At 56.4% G+C, this 27925-nt stretch overlaps 1 protein-coding gene across 2 annotated transcripts in view; it reads left to right on the forward strand.

Moving 5' to 3' along the window:
• The window catches only part of AHNAK2 (AHNAK nucleoprotein 2), a 69372-nt gene extending 42179 nt beyond the window's left edge, over nt 1-27193 (forward strand). For both annotated transcript variants that reach the window (XM_064511985.1, XM_064511986.1), the window contains exon 7: nt 423-27193. In XM_064511985.1, the coding sequence (XP_064368055.1) occupies nt 423-26189 (25767 nt within the window). In that variant the 3' untranslated portion in view covers nt 26190-27193. The remainder of the gene's footprint in view (nt 1-422) is intronic.
• The last annotated feature ends 732 nt before the right edge of the window (nt 27194-27925 follow it).

Genomic DNA, 27925 nt, shown 5'->3' on the forward strand with positions numbered 1-27925 from the left:
TGTTTTCCTCAAAAGCTCAACAATAAGATTTTTCTCTTAAAAATATGTGCACTGACATCTCTAGACACAAGCTCATAAGTCTTCATCACATTAAAAATTATTTTTCTGTATTTTCTCTATATATATCTTTATATTTATGCATACATATATAGAGACACATTTATAGAAGCATTTCTTTACTGAAGCATTTCTTTACTGAAATGTTTTGCAAAGAATGTTGACTTTCAGAAATGCACATACTACAGTCATGTAATAATTTTTTGTAATTTCTGCCTGAATTATATACTCAGTTTTCAGATTGTTTTATGTAAAATGGGTAGTTTGGATTAAAAAATGTTCTATATATTTTACATTACATGTTTTAATTTGTATTATATTTATATTTATTTTTAGTCTACTGATTACTTAATTTCTTCTTTCAGGAAAAAGAACTCAGTGAAAGCATTCCTGAAGAAACACTGCACATTTCAGGAAAAACTATTTCAGAAGAAGACAAGGAAACATTAATTGTAAACCAAAGGATGGGGAGAAGCAAGCGACCTAAAAAAGACAGATTATCATGGCCAAAATTCCAGTCAATTAAGAATAAAAAGATATTGGGGCACAGAAGATCGCACAGTACATCAGACGCGTATGAGCCTGCTATACAAGATATTTCCCCAACAAGCACAGACACAGAGTCTCAATTTCAACAAGAAGTCAGTACCAAAGAAAAAAAAGGAAGCCAAAAGAAACTGAAGTTCCCTAACATTGGATTCAAAATGCATAGATCAAAACCAGAACCAAAAGAGAAGCAAAAAACAGAAATAAAAACAAAACTGTTAACTGAAACAGATAAAATACATAAAGAAGATATCAGCATGGAAAGTCCTGAAATACTGACTGTTGAATATACCACATCTTCTGCTTATGAAATGAAAACAGGGGAGGTACAAGAAACTTTAACAAAAGACTTGAAAGAAATGAAAAATGGCATTCCAACCCAAACAAAAAAGCACCCTGAAGTTGAAATAAGCATTAAAAAACAAAAAGATCAGGAATCAACACTGAAGTTTGCTGTACCAGAAGTACCAGCTATATCAACACACATATCAAAACCCAGTTTAGAAACACCTGATCTGAAAGAGAGCCCAGCTAAACAAACACCACAGGCCTCATCAAAATCCCGAAAAAAGAAACAGAAAGGAACAACAGACAAAATAGAAGGAGAAAGTGGAATTAACATAGAAATAATGGATCACACGGCACAAGGATCCATACAAGTAAAAGGTCTAGAAATAGGCACTGCTAAAGCAGAATTACACACCACAGCTGGTGCACTGGAAACAAGAGAAAAACAGGCAGAAGATAAAACAAAAGTATTAACAATTCAGAAAACAAAGTTTGGGATTTCAATACCCAAAAGAGAAGAACCAGAAACTGAAAGAGCTTTAACCAAACCTGGAAGCGATGTTCCACATTCAGTACCAGAAAGAACAGATGACACAAGTAAGGAAGGAGGCAGAAAGTTGGATGTGAAAACTGACGTGCCTGATGCAGAATCAGAAGTATCTGCATGGAAAATACAAATGCCGTCATTCAAAATGGCCAAAATACCTAAAGATGACATAAAACTACCCAGAGAACAGAGCACAGTCCAGCCAATAGATACTGTAAAAAAGGCACAGACGGAAGATGATGTGCCTGAAACTGATAAAGACTCTAAGATGGACATTGATATTAAAGCAGGAGAAAAAGATACAGAGGGAAAAGAAAGCAAATTCAGACTGCCAAAGTTCAAATTACCTACATTTACTTGGGCAACACTAAAGGACGAAACAGGGGAAACTGAGGCTCAGGTGAGCCACGGGGAAACAAAAGTACATTCCCTAGCAGCAGGAGAAAAAACAGATATTAGCATAACGACAGAAGAGATGCAGGCGTCGAGTGCTGAAATTGAAAAAAAGGTAATAGAAGAAAATATAAGTGACAAAAATATAAGACACCTGCCAGAAGTTAAAATGCCAAGCTTGAAAACTAAAAAAATAGCAATTTCATCCACAGAGAATCAGTGGGCTAAGTCAGAAGAAGAAAAGCCTCCCAAACCAGATACTGAAATGAAAGACGGTGAAATCTCTGTACCATCTAAGCAAAGAGAAGATATTTTTGAAACAATACCAGGTAAAGATGAAGAAACAGCAATAAAATTTCATAAGAAAAAGATCAAAATGCCTAAAATGGGATTTTTTAAACATGATCTAAAGGCACAAAAAGAAGAGACAGATATTACAAAATATAAACTAGAAATAACCTTGCCTGGCACAGAAATCAAACAAGAAGAGACAGAGCTCAAGGCAGGCACGGGCGACGTCAGCCTCTCGGCCCCCGACGTGCAGCTGCCCTCGCTCGAAGGCTCCCTCAGCCTCCAGGGGCCCGAGATAGACCTGAAAGCACCCTCCGCCGAAGGCTCGCTGGACGGAGCCGAGGTGGAAGCCGCCGGCCTGAAAGGGAAGATTAAGATGCCCAAGTTCGACAAGCCCAAATTTGGTGTGTCGCCCCCCAAGGCCCACGGGCCCGAAGCGGAGGTCAGCCTGCCCACCGCAGAGGTCGACCTCCCCTCCGCCACCGTGACCGCCACAGGGGAAGGCCCCGCGCTGGGCCTCAAAGCCGACGTCCCCGGTGCCAAAACCGAGGGGGCTGGCTGGAAGGTGGAAGTGCCCTCCCTCAAAATGCCCAAAGCTGACATCAAGGCTCCCAAGGTGGACGTCACCCTGCCCTCCGTCGACATCACCCTCCCAAAGGCCAGCGTCGACCTGCAGGCGCCCGAGGCGGCCCTCTCCCTCGAAGGGGAAGCAAAAGCCCCGGAGAAGGAGGCCTCGAAGGCGAAGGACAGCAAGTTCAAAATGCCCAAGTTCGGCATGCCTTCCTTTGGCTGGTCCAGCAGCAGAGAGGCCAAGGGCGCCGTCGCCGCCGACGTGGACGTGAGCCTCAAGGAGCCCCAGGTGACGGTGCCCTCGGGAGCCGCCGAAGCCGAGCTGACCGTGCCCGGGGCCGAGATCCAGGCTCCCGGCGTCGAGCTGACCATCGAGGCCGCCACCGCCGGAGGAGACGCCGAGAAAGGCAGATTCAAAATGCCCGACGTCAAGATGCCCAGCGTCAAACTGCCCAAAGTCAAGGCTCCCCACGTGCAGGTCAGCCTGCCCAAGGCCGAGGTCTCGCTGCCCAAATCCCAGGCGGAAATCCCGGAGGGCGAGCTCACCCTGCAGGGCCCCGATGCCGAAGGCAGCCTGGACGCCGCTGCCGGTAAAGTCGAGGGCAGCGGCATGAAACTGCACATGCCAAAAGTCAAGGTGCCCAGCGTGGCCTTCTCCAAGCCAACCGTCAAGGCTCCCAAACTCGACGCGGACGTCAGCCTGCCCAAAGTCGACGTCAGCCTCCCGGAGGCAGAGCTCAAGGCCGGCACGGGCGACGTCAGCCTCTCGGCCCCCGACGTGCAGCTGCCCTCGCTCGAAGGCTCCCTCAGCCTCCAGGGGCCCGAGATAGACCTGAAAGCACCCTCCGCCGAAGGCTCGCTGGACGGAGCCGAGGTGGAAGCCGCCGGCCTGAAAGGGAAGATTAAGATGCCCAAGTTCGACAAGCCCAAATTTGGTGTGTCGCCCCCCAAGGCCCACGGGCCCGAAGCGGAGGTCAGCCTGCCCACCGCAGAGGTCGACCTCCCCTCCGCCACCGTGACCGCCACAGGGGAAGGCCCCGCGCTGGGCCTCAAAGCCGACGTCCCCGGTGCCAAAACCGAGGGGGCTGGCTGGAAGGTGGAAGTGCCCTCCCTCAAAATGCCCAAAGCTGACATCAAGGCTCCCAAGGTGGACGTCACCCTGCCCTCCGTCGACATCACCCTCCCAAAGGCCAGCGTCGACCTGCAGGCGCCCGAGGCGGCCCTCTCCCTCGAAGGGGAAGCAAAAGCCCCGGAGAAGGAGGCCTCGAAGGCGAAGGACAGCAAGTTCAAAATGCCCAAGTTCGGCATGCCTTCCTTTGGCTGGTCCAGCAGCAGAGAGGCCAAGGGCGCCGTCGCCGCCGACGTGGACGTGAGCCTCAAGGAGCCCCAGGTGACGGTGCCCTCGGGAGCCGCCGAAGCCGAGCTGACCGTGCCCGGGGCCGAGATCCAGGCTCCCGGCGTCGAGCTGACCATCGAGGCCGCCACCGCCGGAGGAGACGCCGAGAAAGGCAGATTCAAAATGCCCGACGTCAAGATGCCCAGCGTCAAACTGCCCAAAGTCAAGGCTCCCCACGTGCAGGTCAGCCTGCCCAAGGCCGAGGTCTCGCTGCCCAAATCCCAGGCGGAAATCCCGGAGGGCGAGCTCACCCTGCAGGGCCCCGATGCCGAAGGCAGCCTGGACGCCGCTGCCGGTAAAGTCGAGGGCAGCGGCATGAAACTGCACATGCCAAAAGTCAAGGTGCCCAGCGTGGCCTTCTCCAAGCCAACCGTCAAGGCTCCCAAACTCGACGCGGACGTCAGCCTGCCCAAAGTCGACGTCAGCCTCCCGGAGGCAGAGCTCAAGGCCGGCACGGGCGACGTCAGCCTCTCGGCCCCCGACGTGCAGCTGCCCTCGCTCGAAGGCTCCCTCAGCCTCCAGGGGCCCGAGATAGACCTGAAAGCACCCTCCGCCGAAGGCTCGCTGGACGGAGCCGAGGTGGAAGCCGCCGGCCTGAAAGGGAAGATTAAGATGCCCAAGTTCGACAAGCCCAAATTTGGTGTGTCGCCCCCCAAGGCCCACGGGCCCGAAGCGGAGGTCAGCCTGCCCACCGCAGAGGTCGACCTCCCCTCCGCCACCGTGACCGCCACAGGGGAAGGCCCCGCGCTGGGCCTCAAAGCCGACGTCCCCGGTGCCAAAACCGAGGGGGCTGGCTGGAAGGTGGAAGTGCCCTCCCTCAAAATGCCCAAAGCTGACATCAAGGCTCCCAAGGTGGACGTCACCCTGCCCTCCGTCGACATCACCCTCCCAAAGGCCAGCGTCGACCTGCAGGCGCCCGAGGCGGCCCTCTCCCTCGAAGGGGAAGCAAAAGCCCCGGAGAAGGAGGCCTCGAAGGCGAAGGACAGCAAGTTCAAAATGCCCAAGTTCGGCATGCCTTCCTTTGGCTGGTCCAGCAGCAGAGAGGCCAAGGGCGCCGTCGCCGCCGACGTGGACGTGAGCCTCAAGGAGCCCCAGGTGACGGTGCCCTCGGGAGCCGCCGAAGCCGAGCTGACCGTGCCCGGGGCCGAGATCCAGGCTCCCGGCGTCGAGCTGACCATCGAGGCCGCCACCGCCGGAGGAGACGCCGAGAAAGGCAGATTCAAAATGCCTGACGTCAAGATGCCCAGCGTCAAACTGCCCAAAGTCAAGGCTCCCCACGTGCAGGTCAGCCTGCCCAAGGCCGAGGTCTCGCTGCCCAAAGCCCAGGCGGAAATCCCGGAGGGCGAGCTCACCCTGCAGGGCCCCGATGCCGAAGGCAGCCTGGATGCCGCTGCCGGTAAAGTCGAGGGCAGCGGCATGAAACTGCACATGCCAAAAGTCAAGGTGCCCAGCGTGGCCTTCTCCAAGCCAACCGTCAAGGCTCCCAAACTCGACGCGGACGTCAGCCTGCCCAAAGTCGACGTCAGCCTCCCGGAGGCAGAGCTCAAGGCCGGCACGGGCGACGTCAGCCTCTCGGCCCCCGACGTGCAGCTGCCCTCGCTCGAAGGCTCCCTCAGCCTCCAGGGGCCCGAGATAGACCTGAAAGCACCCTCCGCCGAAGGCTCGCTGGACGGAGCCGAGGTGGAAGCCGCCGGCCTGAAAGGGAAGATTAAGATGCCCAAGTTCGACAAGCCCAAATTTGGTGTGTCGCCCCCCAAGGCCCACGGGCCCGAAGCGGAGGTCAGCCTGCCCACCGCAGAGGTCGACCTCCCCTCCGCCACCGTGACCGCCACAGGGGAAGGCCCCGCGCTGGGCCTCAAAGCCGACGTCCCCGGTGCCAAAACCGAGGGGGCTGGCTGGAAGGTGGAAGTGCCCTCCCTCAAAATGCCCAAAGCTGACATCAAGGCTCCCAAGGTGGACGTCACCCTGCCCTCCGTCGACATCACCCTCCCAAAGGCCAGCGTCGACCTGCAGGCGCCCGAGGCGGCCCTCTCCCTCGAAGGGGAAGCAAAAGCCCCGGAGAAGGAGGCCTCGAAGGCGAAGGACAGCAAGTTCAAAATGCCCAAGTTCGGCATGCCTTCCTTTGGCTGGTCCAGCAGCAGAGAGGCCAAGGGCGCCGTCGCCGCCGACGTGGACGTGAGCCTCAAGGAGCCCCAGGTGACGGTGCCCTCGGGAGCCGCTGAAGCCGAGCTGACCGTGCCCGGGGCCGAGATCCAGGCTCCCGGCGTCGAGCTGACCATCGAGGCCGCCACCGCCGGAGGAGACGCCGAGAAAGGCAGATTCAAAATGCCCGACGTCAAGATGCCCAGCGTCAAACTGCCCAAAGTCAAGGCTCCCCACGTGCAGGTCAGCCTGCCCAAGGCCGAGGTCTCGCTGCCCAAATCCCAGGCGGAAATCCCGGAGGGCGAGCTCACCCTGCAGGGCCCTGACGCCGAAGGCAGCCTGGACGCCGCTGCCGGTAAAGTCGAGGGCAGCGGCATGAAACTGCACATGCCAAAAGTCAAGGTGCCCAGCGTGGCCTTCTCCAAGCCAACCGTCAAGGCTCCCAAACTCGACGCGGACGTCAGCCTGCCCAAAGTCGACGTCAGCCTCCCGGAGGCAGAGCTCAAGGCCGGCACGGGCGACGTCAGCCTCTCGGCCCCCGACGTGCAGCTGCCCTCGCTCGAAGGCTCCCTCAGCCTCCAGGGGCCCGAGATAGACCTGAAAGCACCCTCCGCCGAAGGCTCGCTGGACGGAGCCGAGGTGGAAGCCGCCGGCCTGAAAGGGAAGATTAAGATGCCCAAGTTCGACAAGCCTAAATTTGGCGTGTCGCCCCCCAAGGCCCACGGGCCCGAAGCGGAGGTCAGCCTGCCCACCGCAGAGGTCGACCTCCCCTCCGCCACCGTGACCGCCACAGGGGAAGGCCCCGTGCTGGGCCTCAAAGCCGACGTCCCCGGTGCCAAAACCGAGGGGGCTGGCTGGAAGGTGGAAGTGCCCTCCCTCAAAATGCCCAAAGCTGACATCAAGGCTCCCAAGGTGGACGTCACCCTGCCCTCCGTCGACATCACCCTCCCAAAGGCCAGCGTCGACCTGCAGGCGCCCGAGGCGGCCCTCTCCCTCGAAGGGGAAGCAAAAGCCCCGGAGAAGGAGGCCTCGAAGGCGAAGGACAGCAAGTTCAAAATGCCCAAGTTCGGCATGCCTTCCTTTGGCTGGTCCAGCAGCAGAGAGGCCAAGGGCGCCGTCGCCGCCGACGTGGACGTGAGCCTCAAGGAGCCCCAGGTGACGGTGCCCTCGGGAGCCGCCGAAGCCGAGCTGACCGTGCCCGGGGCCGAGATCCAGGCTCCCGGCCTCGAGCTGACCATCGAGGCCGCCACCGCCGGAGGAGACGCCGAGAAAGGCAGATTCAAAATGCCCGACGTCAAGATGCCCAGCGTCAAACTGCCCAAAGTCAAGGCTCCCCACGTGCAGGTCAGCCTGCCCAAGGCCGAGGTCTCGCTGCCCAAATCCCAGGCGGAAATCCCGGAGGGTGAGCTCACCCTGCAGGGCCCTGACGCCGAAGGCAGCCTGGACGCCGCTGCCGGTAAAGTCGAGGGCAGCGGCATGAAACTGCACATGCCAAAAGTCAAGGTGCCCAGCGTGGCCTTCTCCAAGCCAACCGTCAAGGCTCCCAAACTCGACGCGGACGTCAGCCTGCCCAAAGTCGACGTCAGCCTCCCGGAGGCAGAGCTCAAGGCCGGCACGGGCGACGTCAGCCTCTCGGCCCCCGACGTGCAGCTGCCCTCGCTCGAAGGCTCCCTCAGCCTCCAGGGGCCCGAGATAGACCTGAAAGCACCCTCCGCCGAAGGCTCGCTGGACGGAGCCGAGGTGGAAGCCGCCGGCCTGAAAGGGAAGATTAAGATGCCCAAGTTCGACAAGCCCAAATTTGGTGTGTCGCCCCCCAAGGCCCACGGGCCCGAAGCGGAGGTCAGCCTGCCCACCGCAGAGGTCGACCTCCCCTCCGCCACCGTGACCGCCACAGGGGAAGGCCCCGCGCTGGGCCTCAAAGCCGACGTCCCCGGTGCCAAAACCGAGGGGGCTGGCTGGAAGGTGGAAGTGCCCTCCCTCAAAATGCCCAAAGCTGACATCAAGGCTCCCAAGGTGGACGTCACCCTGCCCTCCGTCGACATCACCCTCCCAAAGGCCAGCGTCGACCTGCAGGCGCCCGAGGCGGCCCTCTCCCTCGAAGGGGAAGCAAAAGCCCCGGAGAAGGAGGCCTCGAAGGCGAAGGACAGCAAGTTCAAAATGCCCAAGTTCGGCATGCCTTCCTTTGGCTGGTCCAGCAGCAGAGAGGCCAAGGGCGCCGTCGCCGCCGACGTGGACGTGAGCCTCAAGGAGCCCCAGGTGACGGTGCCCTCGGGAGCCGCCGAAGCCGAGCTGACCGTGCCCGGGGCCGAGATCCAGGCTCCCGGCGTCGAGCTGACCATCGAGGCCGCCACCGCCGGAGGAGACGCCGAGAAAGGCAGATTCAAAATGCCTGACGTCAAGATGCCCAGCGTCAAACTGCCCAAAGTCAAGGCTCCCCACGTGCAGGTCAGCCTGCCCAAGGCCGAGGTCTCGCTGCCCAAAGCCCAGGCGGAAATCCCGGAGGGCGAGCTCACCCTGCAGGGCCACGACGCCGAAGGCAGCCTGGACGCCGCTGCCGGTAAAGTCGAGGGCAGCGGCATGAAACTGCACATGCCAAAAGTCAAGGTGCCCAGCGTGGCCTTCTCCAAGCCAACCGTCAAGGCTCCCAAACTCGACGCGGACGTCAGCCTGCCCAAAGTCGACGTCAGCCTCCCGGAGGCAGAGCTCAAGGCCGGCACGGGCGACGTCAGCCTCTCGGCCCCCGACGTGCAGCTGCCCTCGCTCGAAGGCTCCCTCAGCCTCCAGGGGCCCGAGATAGACCTGAAAGCACCCTCCGCCGAAGGCTCGCTGGACGGAGCCGAGGTGGAAGCCGCCGGCCTGAAAGGGAAGATTAAGATGCCCAAGTTCGACAAGCCCAAATTTGGCGTGTCGCCCCCCAAGGCCCACGGGCCCGAAGCGGAGGTCAGCCTGCCCACCGCAGAGGTCGACCTCCCCTCCGCCACCGTGACCGCCACAGGGGAAGGCCCCGCGCTGGGCCTCAAAGCCGACGTCCCCGGTGCCAAAACCGAGGGGGCTGGCTGGAAGGTGGAAGTGCCCTCCCTCAAAATGCCCAAAGCTGACATCAAGGCTCCCAAGGTGGACGTCACCCTGCCCTCCGTCGACATCACCCTCCCAAAGGCCAGCGTTGACCTGCAGGCGCCCGAGGCGGCCCTCTCCCTCGAAGGGGAAGCAAAAGCCCCGGAGAAGGAGGCCTCGAAGGCGAAGGACAGCAAGTTCAAAATGCCCAAGTTCGGCATGCCTTCCTTTGGCTGGTCCAGCAGCAGAGAGGCCAAGGGCGCCGTCGCCGCCGACGTGGACGTGAGCCTCAAGGAGCCCCAGGTGACGGTGCCCTCGGGAGCCGCCGAAGCCGAGCTGACCGTGCCCGGGGCCGAGATCCAGGCTCCCGGCGTCGAGCTGACCATCGAGGCCGCCACCGCCGGAGGAGACGCCGAGAAAGGCAGATTCAAAATGCCCGACGTCAAGATGCCCAGCGTCAAACTGCCCAAAGTCAAGGCTCCCCACGTGCAGGTCAGCCTGCCCAAGGCCGAGGTCTCGCTGCCCAAAGCCCAGGCGGAAATCCCGGAGGGCGAGCTCACCCTGCAGGGCCACGACGCCGAAGGCAGCCTGGACGCCGCTGCCGGTAAAGTCGAGGGCAGCGGCATGAAACTGCACATGCCAAAAGTCAAGGTGCCCAGCGTGGCCTTCTCCAAGCCAACCGTCAAGGCTCCCAAACTCGACGCGGACGTCAGCCTGCCCAAAGTCGACGTCAGCCTCCCGGAGGCAGAGCTCAAGGCCGGCACGGGCGACGTCAGCCTCTCGGCCCCCGACGTGCAGCTGCCCTCGCTCGAAGGCTCCCTCAGCCTCCAGGGGCCCGAGATAGACCTGAAAGCACCCTCCGCCGAAGGCTCGCTGGACGGAGCCGAGGTGGAAGCCGCCGGCCTGAAAGGGAAGATTAAGATGCCCAAGTTCGACAAGCCTAAATTTGGCGTGTCGCCCCCCAAGGCCCACGGGCCCGAAGCGGAGGTCAGCCTGCCCACCGCAGAGGTCGACCTCCCCTCCGCCACCGTGACCGCCACAGGGGAAGGCCCCGCGCTGGGCCTCAAAGCCGACGTCCCCGGTGCCAAAACCGAGGGGGCTGGCTGGAAGGTGGAAGTGCCCTCCCTCAAAATGCCCAAAGCTGACATCAAGGCTCCCAAGGTGGACGTCACCCTGCCCTCCGTCGACATCACCCTCCCAAAGGCCAGCGTCGACCTGCAGGCGCCCGAGGCGGCCCTCTCCCTCGAAGGGGAAGCAAAAGCCCCGGAGAAGGAGGCCTCGAAGGCGAAGGACAGCAAGTTCAAAATGCCCAAGTTTGGCATGCCTTCCTTTGGCTGGTCCAGCAGCAGAGAGGCCAAGGGCGCTGTCGCCGCCGACGTGGACGTGAGCCTCAAGGAGCCCCAGGTGACGGTGCCCTCGGGAGCCGCCGAAGCCGAGCTGACCGTGCCCGGGGCCGAGATCCAGGCTCCCGGCGTCGAGCTGACCATCGAGGCCGCCACCGCCGGAGGAGACGCCGAGAAAGGCAGATTCAAAATGCCCGACGTCAAGATGCCCAGCGTCAAACTGCCCAAAGTCAAGGCTCCCCACGTGCAGGTCAGCCTGCCCAAGGCCGAGGTCTCGCTGCCCAAAGCCCAGGCGGAAATCCCGGAGGGCGAGCTCACCCTGCAGGGCCCCGATGCCGAAGGCAGCCTGGACGCCGCTGCCGGTAAAGTCGAGGGCAGCGGCATGAAACTGCACATGCCAAAAGTCAAGGTGCCCAGCGTGGCCTTCTCCAAGCCAACCGTCAAGGCTCCCAAACTCGACGCGGACGTCAGCCTGCCCAAAGTCGACGTCAGCCTCCCGGAGGCAGAGCTCAAGGCCGGCACGGGCGACGTCAGCCTCTCGGCCCCCGACGTGCAGCTGCCCTCGCTCGAAGGCTCCCTCAGCCTCCAGGGGCCCGAGATAGACCTGAAAGCACCCTCCGCCGAAGGCTCGCTGGACGGAGCCGAGGTGGAAGCCGCCGGCCTGAAAGGGAAGATTAAGATGCCCAAGTTCGACAAGCCCAAATTTGGTGTGTCGCCCCCCAAGGCCCACGGGCCCGAAGCGGAGGTCATCCTGCCCACCGCAGAGGTCGACCTCCCCTCCGCCACCGTGACCGCCACAGGGGAAGGCCCCGCGCTGGGCCTCAAAGCCGACGTCCCCGGTGCCAAAACCGAGGGGGCTGGCTGGAAGGTGGAAGTGCCCTCCCTCAAAATGCCCAAAGCTGACATCAAGGCTCCCAAGGTGGACGTCACCCTGCCCTCCGTCGACATCACCCTCCCAAAGGCCAGCGTCGACCTGCAGGCGCCCGAGGCGGCCCTCTCCCTCGAAGGGGAAGCAAAAGCCCCGGAGAAGGAGGCCTCGAAGGCGAAGGACAGCAAGTTCAAAATGCCCAAGTTCGGCATGCCTTCCTTTGGCTGGTCCAGCAGCAGAGAGGCCAAGGGCGCCGTCGCCGCCGACGTGGACGTGAGCCTCAAGGAGCCCCAGGTGACGGTGCCCTCGGGAGCCGCCGAAGCCGAGCTGACCGTGCCCGGGGCCGAGATCCAGGCTCCCGGCGTCGAGCTGACCATCGAGGCCGCCACCGCCGGAGGAGACGCCGAGAAAGGCAGATTCAAAATGCCCGACGTCAAGATGCCCAGCGTCAAACTGCCCAAAGTCAAGGCTCCCTACGTGCAGGTCAGCCTGCCCAAGGCCGAGGTCTCGCTGCCCAAAGCCCAGGCGGAAATCCCGGAGGGCGAGCTCACCCTGCAGGGCCACGACGCCGAAGGCAGCCTGGACGCCGCTGCCGGTAAAGTCGAGGGCAGCGGCATGAAACTGCACATGCCAAAAGTCAAGGTGCCCAGCGTGGCCTTCTCCAAGCCAACCGTCAAGGCTCCCAAACTCGACGCGGACGTCAGCCTGCCCAAAGTCGACGTCAGCCTCCCGGAGGCAGAGCTCAAGGCCGGCACGGGCGACGTCAGCCTCTCGGCCCCCGACGTGCAGCTGCCCTCGCTCGAAGGCTCCCTCAGCCTCCAGGGGCCCGAGATAGACCTGAAAGCACCCTCCGCCGAAGGCTCGCTGGACGGAGCCGAGGTGGAAGCCGCCGGCCTGAAAGGGAAGATTAAGATGCCCAAGTTCGACAAGCCCAAATTTGGTGTGTCGCCCCCCAAGGCCCACGGGCCCGAAGCGGAGGTCATCCTGCCCACCGCAGAGGTCGACCTCCCCTCCGCCACCGTGACCGCCACAGGGGAAGGCCCCGCGCTGGGCCTCAAAGCCGACGTCCCCGGTGCCAAAACCGAGGGGGCTGGCTGGAAGGTGGAAGTGCCCTCCCTCAAAATGCCCAAAGCTGACATCAAGGCTCCCAAGGTGGACGTCACCCTGCCCTCCGTCGACATCACCCTCCCAAAGGCCAGCGTCGACCTGCAGGCGCCCGAGGCGGCCCTCTCCCTCGAAGGGGAAGCAAAAGCCCCGGAGAAGGAGGCCTCGAAGGCGAAGGACAGCAAGTTCAAAATGCCCAAGTTCGGCATGCCTTCCTTTGGCTGGTCCAGCAGCAGAGAGGCCAAGGGCGCCGTCGCCGCCGACGTGGACGTGAGCCTCAAGGAGCCCCAGGTGACGGTGCCCTCGGGAGCCGCCGAAGCCGAGCTGACCGTGCCCGGGGCCGAGATCCAGGCTCCCGGCCTCGAGCTGACCATCGAGGCCGCCACCGCCGGAGGAGACGCCGAGAAAGGCAGATTCAAAATGCCTGACGTCAAGATGCCCAGCGTCAAACTGCCCAAAGTCAAGGCTCCCCACGTGCAGGTCAGCCTGCCCAAGGCCGAGGTCTCGCTGCCCAAAGCCCAGGCGGAAATCCCGGAGGGCGAGCTCACCCTGCAGGGCCACGACGCCGAAGGCAGCCTGGACGCCGCTGCCGGTAAAGTCGAGGGCAGCGGCATGAAACTGCACATGCCAAAAGTCAAGGTGCCCAGCGTGGCCTTCTCCAAGCCAACCGTCAAGGCTCCCAAACTCGACGCGGACGTCAGCCTGCCCAAAGTCGACGTCAGCCTCCCGGAGGCAGAGCTCAAGGCCGGCACGGGCGACGTCAGCCTCTCGGCCCCCGACGTGCAGCTGCCCTCGCTCGAAGGCTCCCTCAGCCTCCAGGGGCCCGAGATAGACCTGAAAGCACCCTCCGCCGAAGGCTCGCTGGACGGAGCCGAGGTGGAAGCCGCCGGCCTGAAAGGGAAGATTAAGATGCCCAAGTTCGACAAGCCCAAATTTGGTGTGTCGCCCCCCAAGGCCCACGGGCCCGAAGCGGAGGTCAGCCTGCCCACCGCAGAGGTCGACCTCCCCTCCGCCACCGTGACCGCCACAGGGGAAGGCCCCGCGCTGGGCCTCAAAGCCGACGTCCCCGGTGCCAAAACCGAGGGGGCTGGCTGGAAGGTGGAAGTGCCCTCCCTCAAAATGCCCAAAGCTGACATCAAGGCTCCCAAGGTGGACGTCACCCTGCCCTCCGTCGACATCACCCTCCCAAAGGCCAGCGTCGACCTGCAGGCGCCCGAGGCGGCCCTCTCCCTCGAAGGGGAAGCAAAAGCCCCGGAGAAGGAGGCCTCGAAGGCGAAGGACAGCAAGTTCAAAATGCCCAAGTTTGGCATGCCTTCCTTTGGCTGGTCCAGCAGCAGAGAGGCCAAGGGCGCTGTCGCCGCCGACGTGGACGTGAGCCTCAAGGAGCCCCAGGTGACGGTGCCCTCGGGAGCCGCCGAAGCCGAGCTGACCGTGCCCGGGGCCGAGATCCAGGCTCCCGGCGTCGAGCTGACCATCGAGGCCGCCACCGCCGGAGGAGACGCCGAGAAAGGCAGATTCAAAATGCCCGACGTCAAGATGCCCAGCGTCAAACTGCCCAAAGTCAAGGCTCCCCACGTGCAGGTCAGCCTGCCCAAGGCCGAGGTCTCGCTGCCCAAAGCCCAGGCGGAAATCCCGGAGGGCGAGCTCACCCTGCAGGGCCCCGATGCCGAAGGCAGCCTGGACGCCGCTGCCGGTAAAGTCGAGGGCAGCGGCATGAAACTGCACATGCCAAAAGTCAAGGTGCCCAGCGTGGCCTTCTCCAAGCCAACCGTCAAGGCTCCCAAACTCGACGCGGACGTCAGCCTGCCCAAAGTCGACGTCAGCCTCCCGGAGGCAGAGCTCAAGGCCGGCACGGGCGACGTCAGCCTCTCGGCCCCCGACGTGCAGCTGCCCTCGCTCGAAGGCTCCCTCAGCCTCCAGGGGCCCGAGATAGACCTGAAAGCACCCTCCGCCGAAGGCTCGCTGGACGGAGCCGAGGTGGAAGCCGCCGGCCTGAAAGGGAAGATTAAGATGCCCAAGTTCGACAAGCCCAAATTTGGCGTGTCGCCCCCCAAGGCCCACGGGCCCGAAGCGGAGGTCATCCTGCCCACCGCAGAGGTCGACCTCCCCTCCGCCACCGTGACCGCCACAGGGGAAGGCCCCGCGCTGGGCCTCAAAGCCGACGTCCCCGGTGCCAAAACCGAGGGGGCTGGCTGGAAGGTGGAAGTGCCCTCCCTCAAAATGCCCAAAGCTGACATCAAGGCTCCCAAGGTGGACGTCACCCTGCCCTCCGTCGACATCACCCTCCCAAAGGCCAGCGTCGACCTGCAGGCGCCCGAGGCGGCCCTCTCCCTCGAAGGGGAAGCAAAAGCCCCGGAGAAGGAGGCCTCGAAGGCGAAGGACAGCAAGTTCAAAATGCCCAAGTTCGGCATGCCTTCCTTTGGCTGGTCCAGCAGCAGAGAGGCCAAGGGCGCCGTCGCCGCCGACGTGGACGTGAGCCTCAAGGAGCCCCAGGTGACGGTGCCCTCGGGAGCCGCCGAAGCCGAGCTGACCGTGCCCGGGGCCGAGATCCAGGCTCCCGGCCTCGAGCTGACCATCGAGGCCGCCACCGCCGGAGGAGACGCCGAGAAAGGCAGATTCAAAATGCCCGACGTCAAGATGCCCAGCGTCAAACTGCCCAAAGTCAAGGCTCCCCACGTGCAGGTCAGCCTGCCCAAGGCCGAGGTCTCGCTGCCCAAAGCCCAGGCGGAAATCCCGGAGGGCGAGCTCACCCTGCAGGGCCACGACGCCGAAGGCAGCCTGGACGCCGCTGCCGGTAAAGTCGAGGGCAGCGGCATGAAACTGCACATGCCAAAAGTCAAGGTGCCCAGCGTGGCCTTCTCCAAGCCAACCGTCAAGGCTCCCAAACTCGACGCGGACGTCAGCCTGCCCAAAGTCGACGTCAGCCTCTCGGAGGCAGAGCTCAAGGCCGGCACGGGCGACGTCAGCCTCTCGGCCCCCGACGTGCAGCTGCCCTCGCTCGAAGGCTCCCTCAGCCTCCAGGGGCCCGAGATAGACCTGAAAGCACCCTCCGCCGAAGGCTCGCTGGACGGAGCCGAGGTGGAAGCCGCCGGCCTGAAAGGGAAGATTAAGATGCCCAAGTTCGACAAGCCCAAATTTGGCGTGTCGCCCCCCAAGGCCCACGGGCCCAAAGCGGAGGTCATCCTGCCCACCGCAGAGGTCGACCTCCCCTCCGCCACCGTGACCGCCACAGGGGAAGGCCCCGCGCTGGGCCTCAAAGCCGACGTCCCCGGTGCCAAAACCGAGGGGGCTGGCTGGAAGGTGGAAGTGCCCTCCCTCAAAATGCCCAAAGCTGACATCAAGGCTCCCAAGGTGGACGTCACCCTGCCCTCCGTCGACATCACCCTCCCAAAGGCCAGCGTCGACCTGCAGGCGCCCGAGGCGGCCCTCTCCCTCGAAGGGGAAGCAAAAGCCCCGGAGAAGGAGGCCTCGAAGGCGAAGGACAGCAAGTTCAAAATGCCCAAGTTCGGCATGCCTTCCTTTGGCTGGTCCAGCAGCAGAGAGGCCAAGGGCGCCGTCGCCGCCGACGTGGACGTGAGCCTCAAGGAGCCCCAGGTGACGGTGCCCTCGGGAGCCGCCGAAGCCGAGCTGACCGTGCCCGGGGCCGAGATCCAGGCTCCCGGCGTCGAGCTGACCATCGAGGCCGCCACCGCCGGAGGAGACGCCGAGAAAGGCAGATTCAAAATGCCTGACGTCAAGATGCCCAGCGTCAAACTGCCCAAAGTCAAGGCTCCCCACGTGCAGGTCAGCCTGCCCAAGGCCGAGGTCTCGCTGCCCAAAGCCCAGGCGGAAATCCCGGAGGGCGAGCTCACCCTGCAGGGCCACGACGCCGAAGGCAGCCTGGACGCCGCTGCCGGTAAAGTCGAGGGCAGCGGCATGAAACTGCACATGCCAAAAGTCAAGGTGCCCAGCGTGGCCTTCTCCAAGCCAACCGTCAAGGCTCCCAAACTCGACGCGGACGTCAGCCTGCCCAAAGTCGACGTCAGCCTCCCGGAGGCAGAGCTCAAGGCCGGCACGGGCGACGTCAGCCTCTCGGCCCCCGACGTGCAGCTGCCCTCGCTCGAAGGCTCCCTCAGCCTCCAGGGGCCCGAGATAGACCTGAAAGCACCCTCCGCCGAAGGCTCGCTGGACGGAGCCGAGGTGGAAGCCGCCGGCCTGAAAGGGAAGATTAAGATGCCCAAGTTCGACAAGCCCAAATTTGGTGTGTCGCCCCCCAAGGCCCACGGGCCCGAAGCGGAGGTCAGCCTGCCCACCGCAGAGGTCGACCTCCCCTCCGCCACCGTGACCGCCACAGGGGAAGGCCCCGCGCTGGGCCTCAAAGCCGACGTCCCCGGTGCCAAAACCGAGGGGGCTGGCTGGAAGGTGGAAGTGCCCTCCCTCAAAATGCCCAAAGCTGACATCAAGGCTCCCAAGGTGGACGTCACCCTGCCCTCCGTCGACATCACCCTCCCAAAGGCCAGCGTCGACCTGCAGGCGCCCGAGGCGGCCCTCTCCCTCGAAGGGGAAGCAAAAGCCCCAGAGAAGGAGGCCTCGAAGGCGAAGGACAGCAAGTTCAAAATGCCCAAGTTTGGCATGCCTTCCTTTGGCTGGTCCAGCAGCAGAGAGGCCAAGGGCGCTGTCGCCGCCGACGTGGACGTGAGCCTCAAGGAGCCCCAGGTGACGGTGCCCTCGGGAGCCGCCGAAGCCGAGCTGACCGTGCCCGGGGCCGAGATCCAGGCTCCCGGCGTCGAGCTGACCATCGAGGCCGCCACCGCCGGAGGAGACGCCGAGAAAGGCAGATTCAAAATGCCCGACGTCAAGATGCCCAGCGTCAAACTGCCCAAAGTCAAGGCTCCCCACGTGCAGGTCAGCCTGCCCAAGGCCGAGGTCTCGCTGCCCAAAGCCCAGGCGGAAATCCCGGAGGGCGAGCTCACCCTGCAGGGCCCCGATGCCGAAGGCAGCCTGGACGCCGCTGCCGGTAAAGTCGAGGGCAGCGGCATGAAACTGCACATGCCAAAAGTCAAGGTGCCCAGCGTGGCCTTCTCCAAGCCAACCGTCAAGGCTCCCAAACTCGACGCGGACGTCAGCCTGCCCAAAGTCGACGTCAGCCTCCCGGAGGCAGAGCTCAAGGCCGGCACGGGCGACGTCAGCCTCTCGGCCCCCGACGTGCAGCTGCCCTCGCTCGAAGGCTCCCTCAGCCTCCAGGGGCCCGAGATAGACCTGAAAGCACCCTCCGCCGAAGGCTCGCTGGACGGAGCCGAGGTGGAAGCCGCCGGCCTGAAAGGGAAGATTAAGATGCCCAAGTTCGACAAGCCCAAATTTGGTGTGTCGCCCCCCAAGGCCCACGGGCCCGAAGCGGAGGTCAGCCTGCCCACCGCAGAGGTCGACCTCCCCTCCGCCACCGTGACCGCCACAGGGGAAGGCCCCGCGCTGGGCCTCAAAGCCGACGTCCCCGGTGCCAAAACCGAGGGGGCTGGCTGGAAGGTGGAAGTGCCCTCCCTCAAAATGCCCAAAGCTGACATCAAGGCTCCCAAGGTGGACGTCACCCTGCCCTCCGTCGACATCACCCTCCCAAAGGCCAGCGTCGACCTGCAGGCGCCCGAGGCGGCCCTCTCCCTCGAAGGGGAAGCAAAAGCCCCGGAGAAGGAGGCCTCGAAGGCGAAGGACAGCAAGTTCAAAATGCCCAAGTTCGGCATGCCTTCCTTTGGCTGGTCCAGCAGCAGAGAGGCCAAGGGCGCCGTCGCCGCCGACGTGGACGTGAGCCTCAAGGAGCCCCAGGTGACGGTGCCCTCGGGAGCCGCCGAAGCCGAGCTGACCGTGCCCGGGGCCGAGATCCAGGCTCCCGGCCTCGAGCTGACCATCGAGGCCGCCACCGCCGGAGGAGACGCCGAGAAAGGCAGATTCAAAATGCCCGACGTCAAGATGCCCAGCGTCAAACTGCCCAAAGTCAAGGCTCCCCACGTGCAGGTCAGCCTGCCCAAGGCCGAGGTCTCGCTGCCCAAAGCCCAGGCGGAAATCCCGGAGGGCGAGCTCACCCTGCAGGGCCACGACGCCGAAGGCAGCCTGGACGCCGCTGCCGGTAAAGTCGAGGGCAGCGGCATGAAACTGCACATGCCAAAAGTCAAGGTGCCCAGCGTGGCCTTCTCCAAGCCAACCGTCAAGGCTCCCAAACTCGACGCGGACGTCAGCCTGCCCAAAGTCGACGTCAGCCTCTCGGAGGCAGAGCTCAAGGCCGGCACGGGCGACGTCAGCCTCTCGGCCCCCGACGTGCAGCTGCCCTCGCTCGAAGGCTCCCTCAGCCTCCAGGGGCCCGAGATAGACCTGAAAGCACCCTCCGCCGAAGGCTCGCTGGACGGAGCCGAGGTGGAAGCCGCCGGCCTGAAAGGGAAGATTAAGATGCCCAAGTTCGACAAGCCCAAATTTGGCGTGTCGCCCCCCAAGGCCCACGGGCCCAAAGCGGAGGTCATCCTGCCCACCGCAGAGGTCGACCTCCCCTCCGCCACCGTGACCGCCACAGGGGAAGGCCCCGCGCTGGGCCTCAAAGCCGACGTCCCCGGTGCCAAAACCGAGGGGGCTGGCTGGAAGGTGGAAGTGCCCTCCCTCAAAATGCCCAAAGCTGACATCAAGGCTCCCAAGGTGGACGTCACCCTGCCCTCCGTCGACATCACCCTCCCAAAGGCCAGCGTCGACCTGCAGGCGCCCGAGGCGGCCCTCTCCCTCGAAGGGGAAGCAAAAGCCCCGGAGAAGGAGGCCTCGAAGGCGAAGGACAGCAAGTTCAAAATGCCCAAGTTCGGCATGCCTTCCTTTGGCTGGTCCAGCAGCAGAGAGGCCAAGGGCGCCGTCGCCGCCGACGTGGACGTGAGCCTCAAGGAGCCCCAGGTGACGGTGCCCTCGGGAGCCGCCGAAGCCGAGCTGACCGTGCCCGGGGCCGAGATCCAGGCTCCCGGCGTCGAGCTGACCATCGAGGCCGCCACCGCCGGAGGAGACGCCGAGAAAGGCAGATTCAAAATGCCCGACGTCAAGATGCCCAGCGTCAAACTGCCCAAAGTCAAGGCTCCCCACGTGCAGGTCAGCCTGCCCAAGGCCGAGGTCTCGCTGCCCAAAGCCCAGGCGGAAATCCCGGAGGGCGAGCTCACCCTGCAGGGCCCCGATGCCGAAGGCAGCCTGGACGCCGCTGCCGGTAAAGTCGAGGGCAGCGGCATGAAACTGCACATGCCAAAAGTCAAGGTGCCCAGCGTGGCCTTCTCCAAGCCAACCGTCAAGGCTCCCAAACTCGACGCGGACGTCAGCCTGCCCAAAGTCGACGTCAGCCTCCCGGAGGCAGAGCTCAAGGCCGGCACGGGCGACGTCAGCCTCTCGGCCCCCGACGTGCAGCTGCCCTCGCTCGAAGGCTCCCTCAGCCTCCAGGGGCCCGAGATAGACCTGAAAGCACCCTCCGCCGAAGGCTCGCTGGACGGAGCCGAGGTGGAAGCCGCCGGCCTGAAAGGGAAGATTAAGATGCCCAAGTTCGACAAGCCCAAATTTGGTGTGTCGCCCCCCAAGGCCCACGGGCCCGAAGCGGAGGTCATCCTGCCCACCGCAGAGGTCGACCTCCCCTCCGCCACCGTGACCGCCACAGGGGAAGGCCCCGCGCTGGGCCTCAAAGCCGACGTCCCCGGTGCCAAAACCGAGGGGGCTGGCTGGAAGGTGGAAGTGCCCTCCCTCAAAATGCCCAAAGCTGACATCAAGGCTCCCAAGGTGGACGTCACCCTGCCCTCCGTCGACATCACCCTCCCAAAGGCCAGCGTCGACCTGCAGGCGCCCGAGGCGGCCCTCTCCCTCGAAGGGGAAGCAAAAGCCCCGGAGAAGGAGGCCTCGAAGGCGAAGGACAGCAAGTTCAAAATGCCCAAGTTCGGCATGCCTTCCTTTGGCTGGTCCAGCAGCAGAGAGGCCAAGGGCGCCGCCGACGTGGACGTGAGCCTCAAGGAGCCCCAGGTGACGGTGCCCTCGGGAGCCGCCGAAGCCGAGCTGACCGTGCCCTGGGCCGAGATCCATCCTCCTGACAGTGGTGGTGTCATATTTTCCTCCTCTGGGAAAGATGGTGAGATGGGTAAAGCTCGAAGTTCTCTTTTTAAAATGCCAAAAGTTTCTCTTTCTAAAAGTTCTAAAGCACAGATGCAGAGTACATCCAGTACTTATTTTTCTCAGTCAGAATCTTTTTCTTATGTATTAGCTGAGGAATCTCCTGATATTCTTTCTAGCAGTGTTGGACCAAAACCTCCTCCTGATGATAAGGCAGAAACTTCCTCTAAAAGTACTAAATTTAGAATTCCTAGTTTGGGTTTCTCTAAAGTTGACATTGGTTCTTCTAAAATTGAACAGGATTCTGAATTACCAAAAGGAGATGTAACGCTAACTAAATATCAAATGAATATACCAGAATCTGAATCCAAAATATCATCTCTTGCTGATACAAATATTTCTGCCACAGATTCTGAAATATTAACTGAGGAGGGTTCTTTGGAGCAAAGTAGTCTGAAGTCAGGAGGTAAAACACCAGGTGCTGAAATATCTGTGGGTGACACAGAATATACAGTTAAAATACCCAGATTCCGAAAACCGAAATTTGGAATTTCTTGGTCTAAGGGAAAACCATCAGAAAGTGACATTCATACTAAAGTGGAACCTGAAATTTCCAAGGAAAAGATAACATCTGATATATCTGATATTGGTAGTGAAAGTCCAACTCAAGTTCCTGAAGCTGAATTACGTGTAAAAATGCAAAAGCCTTCATCTGAAGTTGTTCCGGATGCACCAAAGTTGGATGTCAGTCTTCCATCGATGGAAATTACCATGCCAAAGGTAGAAATGGAAATCCAGCATTCAAATTTAGAATGCAGGGCAGAACAGGAAGTAACTTCAGGAGAGAAGGATATTGAGGAGAAAGAAAGCAAATTTAAAATGTCAAAATTCAAGCTGCCTTCATTCAGTTGGTCCCCAAAGAAAGAAGCAGTTGTTCCTTCTGAAGTTGAGGGACATCTGGAGGAACCCACTCCACCTGCTTTATCTAGAGATACAGAATCTGAATTAATGCTAACTATCCCTGAGAATCAATACCCTAGTGTGGAATTGGATACATCAACAGAAAAAGATGGTGAAAAGGACAAAATGAAAAAGTCCCAATTTATCATGCCAAAGATCTCACTCCCTAAAGTGAAGGGTCAAAAAGTCCATGTCTCTCTGCCCAAACTAGAAACTGATGTTTGTGGTCCCAAAGAAGGAGGTGTTTCAGTGCAGAGGTCTGAGAAAGGGAGCAGTGGAGATGGGGCAGAAGTCAAAGCTCCCAAAGTAGACATGGATGTTAGCATGTCTACAGGTAAGGTCATACTTCCTACATGTGAGGTCAGTCTTCAGCAGGTTGACCTGACATTGAAATCAGCTGCTGCTGCTGCTAGCCTCTGCAGCTCAGATACTAAGATGACAACAACTGAAGGCTCCCTTGAGTTGAAGAGTCCTGAGACAACTGTTGAAAGAACATCAAGTGAAACTGCTGTGGGTACTGTAGAAATAAAGCATGAAGGTCCTGAAGGAAAAACTAAGATGCCTAAATTCCAAATGCCAAAGTCTGGAATTACACATTTGAAAGGAAAAGTGCCAGAAAAGGAGGTCATCAAATCCAAATCAGAGATCAATGTTCCCCAATTAAAAGCGATGATAGAAATTGCTGACATTGGTGTTGAAGCACCAAATTTGGAGGTGGAATCTGCTGCAGAAATAGAAAATTCCAGGCCTAAAGCCCAAATGCCTGAAGCTGACAATAGGGCATCAAAGATTGATGTCCACCTCCCATCAGGTGACATTTCTATCTCAAAGACAGACAGTGATATTCAGGATTCAGATACAGCACCAAAAATTAAAGGGGAAATAAAGCCTGGAGTTGTAGATGGAGAAGAGAAAGGAGGACATTTCAAAATGCCGAAATTCAAACTTCCATCCTTTAGTAGGTCACCAAAAAAGGAAGCATGTGTTAAACCAGATTCTGGAGCACATCTGGAAGATCATAAACTTACTGTAGTGTCAGGCAGAATAGACACAGAAGTGACAGGAACTGCAACTGATGATCAGGGTCCTAGCACAGCCCTTGATCTGGAAATTTCTGCAAGAAAAGGTGAACAAAAAAGTCCAATTAAAAAGCCGCAATTTGTCATGCCTAAAATTTCACTCTCCAAAATCAAGGTTCCCAAATCTCAGGTGAATTTGCCAAAAGTTGAAGCTGATGCTACTGTTCCTAAAATAGAAGGAGATGGTGATGATTCGATACAGATACTTGATATAGAAAGATGTCATTCCAAAACCGCAGAAGAGGGGGCACAAATAAGTATAAAAATGGCTGAGGTTAAGATCCCTACCTTGGAGTTTTCCAGAACAGAAATTGGAGCCTCCCAATTAGAGCCTCCCATGGGTGTCAGCTTAGCAAAAGCTGATGCTGCTCTGCCTGCCTCAGAGGGCAGTCTGCAAGAGGTTGTCCTAAAATCAAGTTCTGCTGATGAAGATACCAGTGAAAAAACAGGGATTAAGTTTCCCAAAGGGGAAGCCTCAATTGAATTGAAGAGCCCTGAAACAGGAAGTGAAGGATCATTAGTTGTGGATGGAAGAAAGATGAAATTGGAAGGTCTTGAAGGGAAGATTAAAATGCCCAAATTCCAGAAGCCAAAATTTGGAATCTCCCTAACAAAAGTGAAAGGGCCAGAGCCTGAGATCAGCTCTGCAAAAACAGAAGCTGAGCCACCCCAGCTACAAATGACAACAGAAATTACTGACATTGTTGTGGGTGTTCCAGCATCAGAATTTAAATCTGATACTTCAGATCCTGGAGTGGAGGTTTATGCTGGGAAGATCATAACACCTCAGATTCTGACAGCTGGCACTGAAGCTCCCAAAGTAGACATTAGTCTCCAGTCAGTGACTACATCAATGACAGAGGGAGCTATTGAGAGCCCTAAGGAGAAGGATATAAAATTAAAAGAACATGAAATAAAAGCTCAAGAAATTCAGAGTGAAGAACATCAGGGATGGTTTAAAATGCCAAAATTTAGAATACCTGCATTTGGCCGGACATCCTTAAAGGAAAAAAAAGGTGATGCTGACGTTGAGATGAGTCTGGAAAAGCCTCAGGTAAGCATTCCCTTTGCCAAAATACAAACTGAAATAAATATTCCTGAAAATACCTTACCATTGCCACATGCAGCCACTGAAATTACTATTGGAAAAGAAGACATTCTAAAATCAGGAGATTCTGTGAAGAGTTCTGATGTTAGCTTGCCAAAGATGGAAGGCGATATTTCATTATCTGAAGAAAGAACAGATAGTAAAGTGGATATTCCAAAAACTGAAACTTATGCAGAAGTAGTTAAGCGCAGTGCTGAAGGACAAAAAATGCATACTTTGGAATTCAAATTATCTTCAGCAGAATTGTCTAAAACAGAAACAAGTGCTTCAAAAATTGACAAAGACAGTGCAAATAAGTTTCCTACATATGACCTGACTCTTCAGGAGCACAAAGTCAAACCACAGAATATAGACATCCCTGAAGTACAAAGTTCCATTGAGTTAGAGACTTCAAGAGTAGAATTTAAACCTTCATCAGCTGAAATGACTGTGGATGCAACACAGGAAAAATTAGAAGTTAGTCTTCCAACGGCAGAGCTGGCCATCCAAGGTCAAGCTGAAGCAATTAAGACAGGAAAGATAAAGGATGAGATGAAAATTATAGGAAAAGATGGTCAAGGAAGCCAATTGAAAAGGCCTGTGTATGAATGGTCTGCAACAAAGGGGTCAGAAGATGATGCTTATGTTGCAGCTAAGCTGGAAGATCTGAAGACAGAAGTTCCAGGAGTGAAAATGGATGTTAAAATTGGCAGAGTAGATCCTGAAATAGAATTTCAAGTGGAAAGCGTTGAAAAAGACATGTCTGCAGGAACGGAAGTGCAAGTAGACGACAGAGAAGAAACAAGTAAAATTAAAACATACAAGTTTAAGATTCCAAAGTTTGGAGTGCTGCGTTCAAAAGTGAAGGGTTCTGAAGATGATATCAATTTGCCTAAGTCAGAAGCTGTTTTGGTGCCTGAAACTGAAATAGGCACAGCAGAAATCCAGTTTCAAAAATCAGAAGGATCCTATGGCCTAAAAAGTGTTTTTATAGAACCATCTGCCAGAATGACAATGGACACTGTGGACAAATCAGAAGATGACCTGGAAGTAAATATAAAAATTCCAAAATTAAAAATACCAAGATTCACTTTCAAAGCTTTCCCAACTGAAACTGATGTTTCAGTGTCAAAACTGACAACAGAGCCTAAAGGAACTAGTACTGACATTGAAGTAGCACAACTGGAAGCAAGCTCTGCAACCCCTGCAACACCAGAGGCTCTAGAGGGTGGTATTCAAAAGGCAAAAAGCAAAATTGTAATGCTATCTGAACCTGACATTAAAACAGCACAGATGACTACTACCGTAGAATCCTCTGTTAATGCAGGGCAAGATATTCATTGGTCATATGTAGAGGGCCAAGAAATACATGAGAAAGTGGAACCTGAACATGTTGCTATTGAAAGGTGTGAGATTTACACTACTCAGATACTGAAAGAATCAGAGATTCTCTCATCAGAAGTTAAAACTGCTACTTTGGGATTCTCATTGCTCAAGGCAAAGCTGCCTGAATCACATAGTAACTTAGATGTGCTAGTTCAACAATCTTCTACAGAATATAAAACTGATGTATCAGTGAGCAAACCTAAATACTCTGATGAAAGCTTTGGAGCATCAGCACAGAGGACTGTCAGTGAAGAGCTTAAATTATCTGAAAAAACATACATTGAGACTGAAGAATCTAGTGGAACAGTATCTAGTGATGTCAGTTTGCCAAAGTTAAAAACATTTGCTGTTGAAGTAAAGCCTTCCAGTAAACCAGAAGACAGTCATCCTGATAAGTCACCGGAGGGAATAACTGTAGCTCCTCTCTCTAAAGATGATGATGTAGCTGAAGCACTAGAAGATGAAGAAAAAGGCATAACTGATCAAAAAGAAAAGACCGATAGTAAAAGATCTCCCGGAAGATTCAAATTTTGGCTTCCCAGTATTGGTTTTTCGTCTTCTGGTGATGAAACAAGTTCAGATTTAAAAACAGAAGTAAAAAAATCAGTTCCAGAAGACATGAAACCCACTGACACATTAGATGATGATTCTTCTAAGCAAACTGAAAAAGCTGGATGGTTTAGATTTCCCAAGCTTGGTTTCACATCTCCTTCCAAAAAGGCAAAGACTGTTGACAAAGAAGAGGAGACAGGACATAAAGACAGAAGAAGCTCAGATGAAGACAGTCCATCAGATAAACCTGATATATTTTTTGATGCACAAGAAAGCTTATCACCTAAAGAAAGAATAACAGAGAGTGAAAAAAATGAAACTGATGGGACTTCATCTAATGTTCTGGTTTCTGGAAATATCGTTACATCTTCAGCAAGAACTGAACTCATCTTGTTAGAGGAAGAAAAAGGTAGTCAATCAAATATTCCTGGAGATGCAACCAAATGAGAGTTGTCTTTTCCCAACCCCCAATGAAACTAATCTGCACATACAGAAAAAAAAATCTGTTTTCTGAATTTTCCAGTAACTGAAAATGAAACAAAACCTAAAAGTGACATTTATGAAAACAGTTTGTTGAACATAATTTACTACATATACATTTTCAAGTACATGAATGTGCTGTACTGCGCACTAATAAAATTATTTATTTCTTCAAATCTACAAAAAGGAAACAAACAACTTCTATAGATACAGAGGAGTTCATAGTTTTAGCAACGTCTGAAAAGATACACGAACTGTGGAAATAAACCATTGAAAGGCTCAAAGACAACAAAAAGACTTGTTAAATAGGCTTCTCAAAAATACACTGATTATGTTTAGACTATAGATTATTTGCAGAAAGGAATATAAACTAATACTATGATAACTATACTTACCTGTTTAGATTTTGTATTGAAACCTTTCTAACCTATTTTGCTTTCTTATTAAAATATTTTCTTTATTTCAGCTAGAGTATATGTATATTCCATATTTTAAAATACAAAATAAAAACGAAATACTAGTGTAGATAGAATAACACTTTACCCCTTCCCCTCTTTTCTTTTTTTGATTATTGTGGTGGTTCATACTTAGCCTTAAAAAATTAAAAAACAACAACAACAAAATAAATTCAAGACCAAAAATATATGATTGATTCAAAGTTTCCAAATGCCAGAATAGAACATGTGACAAAGCAAAATGATAAAAATGTGGGTACATAAAGTTTTTATGTATATATTTACTGACTAGTTAAATGCATAAAATGCATAGAATGATCTGCCACACTTTGGTGGAATCACTTCAAAGATTTTCTGGGAAAGTAGATGTATATAATTATTTACCTCTTTGTTTATATTAATGCTTCTCTGAAGTGCACAGCCAAAACCAGAGTGCATATGTGACGGCATTCACAGGTATCATTAAAACACTGACTGTATCCTTAATTCACAATAAACTCACCATATGAATCATAACATGAGTAGCATGAGTTACTGATTGATCTGCTAGCGTTTTCTGATTCTGAAAGCTGCAGCTGCTACTGCGAAGATGCCTCAAATTTGCAAAGGGTTTGAGTATACCTCACTATCTGCTGAAGTGGCCGCTTCATGACAGCACAGTTTCTAAATGTGGAGGTAATATTTTCAAACTAATCTGAGACTTTTCACCCATTACAATCCTGAGCTTTATATATTTGCATGTGCAGTCATGCTTCTTTATTGTGCTTTTCTCATGCCATATTTTCTTTTTCCATATTCTATTTAGTACAGGGAAAGCAAATACAGCAAAACATTTAAAGATTGGCTTGCAAAGGGAGTGTACTTGGTTGTCAAACCATCTCTAACTTGATGTATTCTTCATTCCTATGTCTTTGAGGTAGGCTCAAGTACTCTAAAGAGAACTCCTAGCACCTTGTGTTCCTGATATTCTCTCTGAAGAGATTGTTCACATAGGCATTAGGCATGTACCATTTCTCTGGATCATGCAACACTTCTCTGAAGCTTCCTTAAGTTTATATGTCATTGTTCAATAGACCCAAAATTACCGCATCAGACAGCAACAACTGACCCCAGAACTGAGGAAAAGAATTATGGCCAAACCAGAAAAATTGAGGCCAGGAAAATGTAATGAGTGTAATAAAGGACATCTCATTCCAACAGCAGTTTACATTAGCCCTCAAGGCAGCCTTCACATCAAATGGTTCTCAG

The sequence above is a fragment of the Dromaius novaehollandiae genome, chromosome 5, assembly GCF_036370855.1.
Source record: "Dromaius novaehollandiae isolate bDroNov1 chromosome 5, bDroNov1.hap1, whole genome shotgun sequence".
Classification (NCBI taxonomy): Eukaryota; Metazoa; Chordata; class Aves; order Casuariiformes; family Dromaiidae; genus Dromaius; species Dromaius novaehollandiae.